General features: G+C 39.7%; 1 protein-coding gene across 5 annotated transcripts in view; it reads left to right on the plus strand.

The window, feature by feature from the left end:
• The window catches only part of DNAJC6 (DnaJ heat shock protein family (Hsp40) member C6), a 140,923-nt gene extending 135,222 nt beyond the window's left edge, over positions 1-5,701 (plus strand). For all 5 annotated transcript variants that reach the window (XM_027577722.2, XM_027577728.2, XM_027577737.2 and 2 more), the window contains 3 exons: positions 209-351; positions 2,063-2,239; positions 3,343-5,701. In XM_027577722.2, the coding sequence (XP_027433523.2) occupies positions 209-351; positions 2,063-2,239; positions 3,343-3,444 (422 nt within the window). In that variant the 3' untranslated portion in view covers positions 3,445-5,701. The remainder of the gene's footprint in view (positions 1-208; positions 352-2,062; positions 2,240-3,342) is intronic.
• Positions 5,702-9,741: the final 4,040 nt, after the last annotated feature.

Below are 9,741 nucleotides of genomic sequence, written 5' to 3' on the forward strand. Positions count from 1 at the left end.
AGGGGGTGGGAGGGATGAGGTGGCTGGGTGATGGACATTGGGGAGGGTATGTACTATGGTTAGCTTTGTGAATTGTGTAAGACTGAGGAATCACAGACCTGTACCCCTGAAACAAATAATACATTCTTTGTTAATAAAAAAAAATCTTTGGTGGATTAAAAATAAAAAGAGTAAAAATTATAATGATTTTTCAAAAATTCTGTTACAGAAGGGAAACAAAAAGCAGCTGACTTTGAAGACCTACTTTCTGGTCAAGGTTTCAATGCACACAAAGACAAAAAGGGGCCTCGAACAATAGCTGAGATGAGAAAGGAGGAAATGGCTAAGGAAATGGATCCTGAGAAATTAAAGGTGAGTGAGACCCTGGCCCAGTGTGATTATTTGGTGTGACTGTCATGTGACAAGGTCACAGGTGTGGAGCCATCAATGTTCCTGGTTCCTGGCTTTCTCACTGCTTCCCCCCAACTTTCAACCAGACTAGTTCTTTTTTTTTTTTTTTAAGATTTTATTTATTTGACAGAGAGAGACAGTGAGAGCAGGAACACAAGCAGGGGGAGTGGGAGAGGGAGAAGCAGGCTTCCCGCTGAGCAGGGAGCCCGATGTGGGACTCGATCCCAGGACCCTGGGATCATGACCTGAGCTGAAGGCAGACGCTTAATGACTGAGCCACCCAGGCGCCCTCAACCAGACTAGTTCTACTTCTATCTGTTTTGATTCTAGGAGTCTAGGTAGCATTGGATTTGGGGAAAAAGAGTAGTTCCCCATTAAAAAAAATTGTAAACCAGGTACTCCTGGTTTATCCTGGAAACAAAAGGGTAGTTATGGGGATGAATTGTGTGAGGTAGTGGAGAATGGGTTTGTAAAAGATCAAGAGAACTGGAATGTTCTCACAGATGGAAAGATTGAATTCCTACCTGACGAAGTACTACATATGCTGACACTAGAACTAACTGGGAGATGGCGCTCTAATCTGTTAGTGCATTAAATGATCTCCAGAACCAAGATTAGCACAGCTAGTCCATCTTACACATTTTGAAAAAATGTAACATAATTCCAGATTTGTTAAAGATATATAGATTCTTGGATACTCTTTTGAGGGCAATATGGGATCCTTTGTTTGCATGTGCCTTTACTTCATGTAACACCAGAGAGATTTCATATTTCTTCCAAAATTCTATGCGCCATCTCAATAACATGTGTTCATTAGGCAAACTCTGACAGTTTTCTTTGAAAGAAAGTGGTTCATGTCTTTTAAACAATGCTTGGTTATTTAGCTGGTACAGGGTATTTAGTTGCTTGGGAGAGTAGCCATCATTCACCTTGGCTAAACCATCGTTCACCAAAAAATACCCACTGAGCTTCTATTATGTGCTAAATGCTGGTGCATTCTTACAAACCCTTCAACTTAATCACCTCATTTGCTCAAACTGAGAAGATTCAAATTATGAGCATTCATATAACTACTTGGATTCATTCATTTAAACAATTTTTGAGCTGTGTTTTGAACCAGACATGTTATTTGGCTCCTGAGTTATACTGATGTATAAGAAACAGTACCTTTTCTCAAACAACTCTGCCTAATGGCAAAGAAAGACAAACACATGGGTGATTTCGATAAAGTATCACACATATGATAGAAACATGTTCAAGGGATTAGCTCAAAGAAATTTGTTCTTTTTTTCAAGGGGTACTTACTTAGTGTCTGTCTGCCAGACACTCGACAGAGGCAGGTAACCCAGACCAAAGTAGACGTGGGTGTGCACCCATGGAGTTCATACTTTAAGAGTGAGATTAACTCTGGGGTGGGGCCGAGAGGGAATTCAAGCTGTCAAAGGTGAACAGTACAAAATTCCTGAGCAGGCTTTAAAAGGATAATGAAGGGTTAACCAGAAAGACAAGGAGATGGAGGTGGAAAAGGATCCCAGGTTGAGGAAACAACTTGGAGTATTCACAGAGCCCCAAGTAGTTGATGTTGCTGGGGCAGGAGGGGTTTCCAGAGTCTTGGTGGAGACCTTTGGGATTTGAAAACATTTGAATTTCCTAATTCCCTCTGCGTTGACAGATTCTGGAATGGATTGAAGGCAAAGAGAGGAATATCAGAGCACTTCTGTCCACGATGCACACTGTGCTGTGGGCTGGGGAGACCAAGTGGAAACCAGTTGGCATGGCAGACCTGGTAACACCTGAGCAGGTGAAAAAGGTGTACAGGAAGGCTGTGCTGGTGGTGCACCCAGATAAAGTGAGTATAACTTGCCCTTTACGATACAAGAGAAATTAAACTATGTAATACAATAATGGAGTGAGGGGGCTTTACTCAGGTGTATGATTTACCACTGACTAACTTTTAGGGATCAGACATAAATTGTGTCCTGGCCTATAACAAATAGTAAGGGCGGGCTAAGAGCTGGACAGAGGAAAATTTTTCTCTTGTGGAGATATAGCAGTATGTTTAGCCACAACTATAGGGAAGGAGCTTTAGAATGTAGTTGGCAAAATTGGTGGGAATCAACAAAATATTCAAAATGGACCTAAATTCATCATTCTATTGATGATGCCGGTTTATGTTTTCATGGAAGTATATCCACATATAGGTGCTCTACAATGTCAGAAACTACCACATGGCCCCAGTTGAAATCATCGTAATACATAGAAACCTCTTAGACAGAAGTGAGTCACCTTGCTGTCATATAGATGAAGTCAGTGTTATTTATACCAGTCCTGTTATGTGAGGCTATGGTTGAAATGCCACTTGGGAACACATGCTTGAATTTGATATATTTGATTTTCATTTCTCCGTGCTTTTGGTGATTAGTCTGAAGAGAAGAGTTAATGAGAAACAACGTGTTTCAGTGAGTCAAATGAGAATGAGAAACAAGAGCCTAGAAAAACACACAAACTCTATGCCCGTGTCACCGGTCGCCAAGAACTTAATTTTATTTAGAAATGGGAAAATAGGAATTTACACTTGATCTTAGCCAAAAGGCCGAGAAATGATGGGAAAATAGGAATATAGAAATACAATCAATTATAGATAGGCTGTCATGAGCCTTTGTCATTGGTAGGTACTTCTGGAGAATGGGTGCGTCTTTCATTACTCAGTAAGTGCTCTGTTTCTACTCATTCACGGACTACTGTTACCATATGTGAATTCCTAAGGGGAAGGAGTTCTGGGGAGGTCATAGTAATTAGGGTCACATAGATTGAGCTATAAAAAGAGAAATGGCCTATTAGAAAAACATTTCAATTACTTGGAGCCCCCATATTAGCAGTGAAAATTGTAATACAAGTAAAATTTTGGTCTGTAGTATCTAATGTGTTGTTTTGTTTTTGTTTTTTCTACAGGCTACCGGGCAACCTTATGAACAATATGCAAAGATGATTTTCATGGAGCTCAGTGATGCCTGGTCTGAATTTGAAAATCAAGGTCAAAAGCCCTTGTATTAATTTATGAGCTTTTCCATCTCTGCTGCAGACCTGTGCTAATGCTTAGTGTGCGTCACAATTCCGAAGTTTTCACAGGTGAACCAAAAACTCCAGTAACGTGTATCTAGTACTAAACTGTTAAATTACTCATTAATTAATTCCTCATTGATAAAGAATGTGGATGTTTGTTTCCTCAAGTCCCCACCATAAAAAGTCCAAAGCAGGGGAGGAACTTTTAGTCAGAGGACCTTGTGGAGTTAAAACATTCCAGCCTGCCCTCTGGGGAGCTGACTCAGCATTTTGTGGGGAGATGGAAACAGGTCACCGAAGGCGTAACACCCATCTCATTGTCTGAGAACAGGATTAATGAGCAAAAGCTATGATAATTGGATTACATGATGGATTTTGACTAATGGTTTTTAGATTTTCTGGGAAAGATGTAATTTGAGCCATGGCTTTACATAGATTCTAGGAACACAACCACGGAATACTTTATTTTTATGGAAATTTACAATGGTCTTTAGCATAATACTGTATACTTCTTTTGGTCAAGAGGACTGACTGATGTAAAAGAACTTGAACTGTGGGAAGTGATTGTATTACAATCCAGTGATTGCCAACTCTTCCTGGATAAGCTAAAACTTAGTGGAAATGCTGACTAAAGAAAACAGGGAACTCTGTGGAGATAGACATCTTTGTTCCTGGTCAGAAAGGTGGGCTGCTACCTTCCTCTCCCTGTAGAAAACTGTGGTTGCTTAAAGAAAATGTCTTCATGATGTAATTTCAACTCTAAACCTGATTTGAAAGAAACAATTTTGCCATAAGGCTTCATGCTCTTTCTTTTGCTTAGTCAAGAAAATGTTCTTAGCTGGAAACAGGTTGCAAGGCAGTTTGGCACAGTCACATTGTATCAGGACCGACATCTAGGAAGGAGTCCCTGTCCTCTAGGTTTGTGAGCGGTTGTGGTGAGAGAGTAGAAACCCCACACTGAACACGAGTAATGTGGTAGGCGCAGCTGTGGGGGGAGAGCTGTGCTCACCTTCCCACTGAGTCAGGTGGCTTGTCAGGATCCAGGCAAATGGTTCCCCTCCCACCTGTTGAAACTGGATCCCTTGGATTATTACAGTGGGGTTTATTGTTTTCAAAGTAGCTGGAGGTCCACAGGAACAGCATTCACACAAGGGCATCTGTGAAAGCCAAGCAAGAAGGAGACCTTTGCAGACTTCACACTGGTTGGATTTCAGTCCAGTGTTTTAGCTGCTTCTCATTTTGAGGGCTCAGCAGTTGCTATTCCATGACTTCAGGAAGTCTCTCTGGGTGTGCACATACACGATGTGCATAGTATATATATGCAAAGCAGATGGGCAAAAAGATTTACATGCTAATCTTAAAAGTTCATGCTCAATATTGTGAAAAGCTTTCAAAAATTGTTTTTAAAAGACAATCATTTTTTGTTTCTATTTTAATTTTCTTGTGGCAAACTGTACCAGAAAAGCAGCATGTCAAAAATACTTTATGTTCTATATAGAACTCTCTGTCTTTTTTTCTTGCTTGCTTACTTTCTTGCTTTCTTTCTCTTCCTTCCTTTTTTGGTTATGTTTGTTATTTATTTTACCCTTTACTGAAAATGTGAAACTCACAGAAGATGTTCTCTTTTTAATTATACAGCTGTAAACTGTTCAAGGTAACCATAACAAAATAGGTGTTATTTATTAACGTATTATGAAATAATGTTTGATCCAGTATGTGCTTGTCTTATTTAAAATTGGAATGTGAGACATGTTGCTGTGACCTGGTTTTTTTTTTTTTTTTCTCATTCACGTTTGTAGATATTGTGTGAACTACAGTATATAATGATAATAATTAAAAGAATATTATGTGAATGTCACATACATTTTGAAATGATAGAACTATATTAGCTTTGTATCATGTTTGGGTAATTCATCAATGTTCACAATATAAAACATCATTAAACATTATGTAATTAGCAATGAGAAAGAATCTTACCTAACTTATTGAATTTGGGATTTCCTTCATCTCTTTTCCAGATACATTATAATTCTGGACCCCTATTTATCTCAAAACTCTTAACATATGCAGACCAACAGGTTTTTGCATTCCTTTTAAATATCTGGTTGTGACAAACCTTGTTGTTGATCAGATTCACTATTTCATTCATGTTTATTGTAATATATTTTTTGTTTTGTAAATATGTTACACACAACAAAATGTGATTGGTCTAAAATATTTGTAATGTATATTAAAAGGCTCAAAAATATTTGTAGAAACAAGTTATTTTTGCACTTATAGGAATTTAATGACAAGTTTGAGTTATATCTTCTGACATGGTTCACTTTTAAGAAAAGTTATGGGAAAAGAATATGAAAAGCATTTAATACAATTGCATCATAATGTAATCTGAGAGGATTTCTGGATTTATACTTTAACCACCCCCATACCGCCCTTTCCCCTACACACACACACACACACACACACACACACACACTTACTTTGGATCATGCTACAAAAACACTATGTTTCAAAAAGAATCAGCATAGAAATTCTGGTTTACTAGATAGAATATTAATGGATATTCAAAGCTGTGTTTGTATGCTGAAGCAAAGGGATTGATCCTGGGAGTCTGGGACTTTGTCAAAACAGATACAGCTGACCCCTGAAAAGTGCGAGGATTAGGGTTTCTGACCCCCCCACACCCTCAAAAATCCACGTATAACTTTTGATTCCCCAAAAACTTAACTACTAATAGCCTTTGACCAGGAGCCTTACTGATAACAAAGTCGATTGACAGATATTTTGTATGTATATGTATATAATACAGTGTAATGTATAATGTTCTGTATTACAGAATACTGTCTTCGCACAATAAAATAAGCTAGAAAAAAGAAAATGTAAAGAAAATCACAAGGAAGAGAAAACACATTTACAGTACTGTGCTGTATTTATTGAAAAAAATCCACGTATAAATGGACCTGTACAGGTCAGACCTGTATTGTTCAAGGGTCAACTGTATTTTAGTTCTTTAAGGATAGAAGCAGCATGTTCATTTGGAAGCACATGCTGCAAATCAAAAGCATTTGAATCATCCCTGTACTGTCTCTGTCTGGAATAATGTTCAAGTTGGATCCTAATACCGCTGATGAAACACCATTGTGTAAGGAGTGAACACAAGTGTTGAATTCCAGAAACAGTTATCACAGCAACAGGACACTTTCCCTGCTGGAAACATCTATAAGGGAGTTTAAGTCAAGTAAATAGGTTTTGGTTGTTCTTTTTAAAGATAAATCATGGTGTTTGTCTTAATGGTACAGTATTGGTTTGAGATCAGAAGACTGCCTTTAAATCCTGGTTTTTCTACTTAAGGACTGTCATATTCGACAAGTTTCTTAAACTAAGGCTTAATTTTATCACCTGTACAATAGAGATAATTGGAGCAACCCTGCAATGCAGGAATTAGGAACCGTATATAAACTGCTATCAAGAGAGTACTCACGAAATAGGAGCTATTGTCATTGTTACTGATTGTAGGACAAAGTAGATCACTGCAGGTCAGTATTGGGGCTGGAATTACATTGAAACCTTGGGTTGTAGGGAGTGAACAACACAAATAGAAAAAAAAGCTTCAAAAGAAATTTGTGCCTTTGGCCCTTATTTCCATATCCTTGGAATGACAGAGATCTGCCTGCATAAAATGGCAGAGATTTGAATTGTAGGTTCTGTAAAGGGAATGGCTGTGTGAAAAGAAGGAGTGGTTGAGAGTTAGGGAGGGAAACTAACATTGACTGATTTCAATGGTTGCATCACCCTTGGATTTAACTTAAGAATTGATTCGAGAGCCTACCCCAGTGCAGATGGATGCCACTGCATCTATCTTGCATGCACGACCCTAGGTGCTATGATATACATTTGTTTTCTCATTTAATTCTCAAAAAGTTCTGAGAGGCAGTTTTTGTAAATCCTACCTCCTGGAGACATTTACCCAGAGCTGGGGTTTGAAGCTAGATCTTTTCTGTAGGATAGGGAGAGATGGTACTGTGGATGACAAACTTACTAACTTTTGTTAATTCAACCAATATTTTGTGTAAACTGTATGCCAGGTACTAATAGATATGTAAGGGAAAATCAAAATGAACAAATGGATTTGATTGCCCTGTAAAACACAGGAGGTTGCTGTTCTTCTAATTCCTACAACAGATTTAGAGGGAGTAGTACGAGTGCTGACTGTCTGACTGTAGAGTTGGACAGTTTTGGGTTGTATCTCAGCTTCTCTACTCCCTAGTTACTATTTGAGCCTCAGTTTTCCCATCTGCAAGATGGAGATAATATAACCTAGTTCATAGTGTGAGGGAATTCAATGCCAGGAGAGAATATGACAGTTTATCTAAAGTGGTTCACTGAAGTCCTAGGCAGCATGATGGAAGACATGGATCTTACACATCCAAGTTGGGGGTAGGTTCCAGCTTCTGAGGTTTTACTTTGTTTTTTGGTGACTCTTATTCTTGAGGAAACATGGAATGGGTAAGTGGAAGAACAATTTTTCAGTGCAGCATCTGGCAAAAGGAAAGCAGATTTTCTCAGGGGATGGTTAAGGCCTTTAGAAAGAGGCTTTCTCTTTTAGAGTATTTAGTAAACTGGAAAGGACAGATGGCGTGGGCAGGAACCTTGTTGGGAACTGTGATATTGTGATTTATAAGAAGTATATATCTAATCACTTAGATGACCAAAATATTTTTCTTACATATATTTGGTCTTCATCCACAGTTCCTGGCTCACTGCTCCCAAAACCCTTGGAATTCCCTTAAGTGTAGAGAGTGATAAAGATGTCTTTTTTAATGAGGTGACTTTTGGAAAGCGTCTAAGGATCCAGCTGGTTGCCAATGGAGCCAACCACGTTTTTAAGAGGGTTGGTACTTGCAGTCCTATCCCATGACCTCCGGGGAGGGGAGAGGGGCTGGAGGTTGAATCAGTTGCCAATGGCCAGTGATTTAATTGATTGTGTCTATGTAATGAAGCCTCCATAAAAACCCAGAAGAGGGGCACCTGGGTAGCTCAGTTGGTTAGGCGACTGCCTTCGGCTCGGGTCATGATCCTGGAGTCCCGCATCGGGCTCCCTGCTCAGTGGAGTCTGCTCCTCCCTCTGACCCTACCCCCTCTCATGCTCGCTCTCTGTCTCAAATAAATAAAATCTTAAAACAACAACAACAACCCAGAAGCATTGGGTTCAGAGGGCTTCCAGTTGGTGAATGCCTAGAGATGTGGACAGAGGGGTACACCTGGAGCGGGCAAATAAGCTCAGTGTCCTTTCCCCACACCTTGCCCTATCCATCTCTTCCATCTGGCTGTTCCTGAGTGGATAGCCTTTTAAAATAAACCAGTGATCTAGTAAGCAAAATGTTTCTTTGAATTCTGTAAGCTGCTCTAGCAAATTAATCAAACAGGAGGAGGTCCTGGGAACCTCTGATTTATAGCCAGTCCATCAGAAGTACAGGTAACAACCTCGACTCAAAACTGGTGTCTCAAGTCCAAGGTAGGTCAGAAGCATAGGTAACAACCAGGCTTGTGACTGGCGTTGGAGGGTGAGAGGTGCGGAGTCTTATAGGACTAAACCCTTAACCTGTGGAATTTGATGCTATCTTCAGGTAGATAGTGTCAAAATTGAACTGAATTGTAGGACACCCTGTTGGTGTCCAAGAATTGCTTGGTGTTGTGTGGGAAGCTTTCCTACCCCACTCCCAACCCCCTCCCACACACACTTAGAAATAAGGTCCAGGAACCTAATTTAGAGACGAATACTGACTCTGCATTTTTCTGATTCCAGACATTACCCCTGAGCAAACACCTCATCTTTTTGCTTCTCACCGTCTTTCAGTTTCTTACTGCTAAGCCTAAGGCACTCAAACCAAGCTGCACCTCTGAGGTAATGTCACTTTTCTCCAAAATCACTTCCCTTCTATGGGACTGGCCTCAGGCTGACTTGGAAGGCTCCAGCAAACCTTTATATATGGCTTTTCAAACACTTGCTGGATGTCTGGGAATAGAAAGGGAAATGGGGAGATCTGACCCCACAGAAAATCCTAATCAATTAAGGGGGAAAAAGTCTGCTTTCTCATGAGAGCAGCTTGGCACTATGGTAAAGGAGTTAAAAAGGACAGGCTTCCAGCCTATGGCTGGCTGATAGGCAGTTTCCCCTGAATGCTTTAACAGGTATTAGAAAGCATACGATACTCAGAAGAGGGAAAAAGACATTCTCAACAATTTTGAGTAGATTGCAGGCTACAAAGTAGAGCACAGTGTAATTCT

Source organism: Zalophus californianus, chromosome 4, assembly GCF_009762305.2.
Source record: "Zalophus californianus isolate mZalCal1 chromosome 4, mZalCal1.pri.v2, whole genome shotgun sequence".
NCBI classification, from domain to species: domain Eukaryota; kingdom Metazoa; phylum Chordata; class Mammalia; order Carnivora; family Otariidae; genus Zalophus; species Zalophus californianus.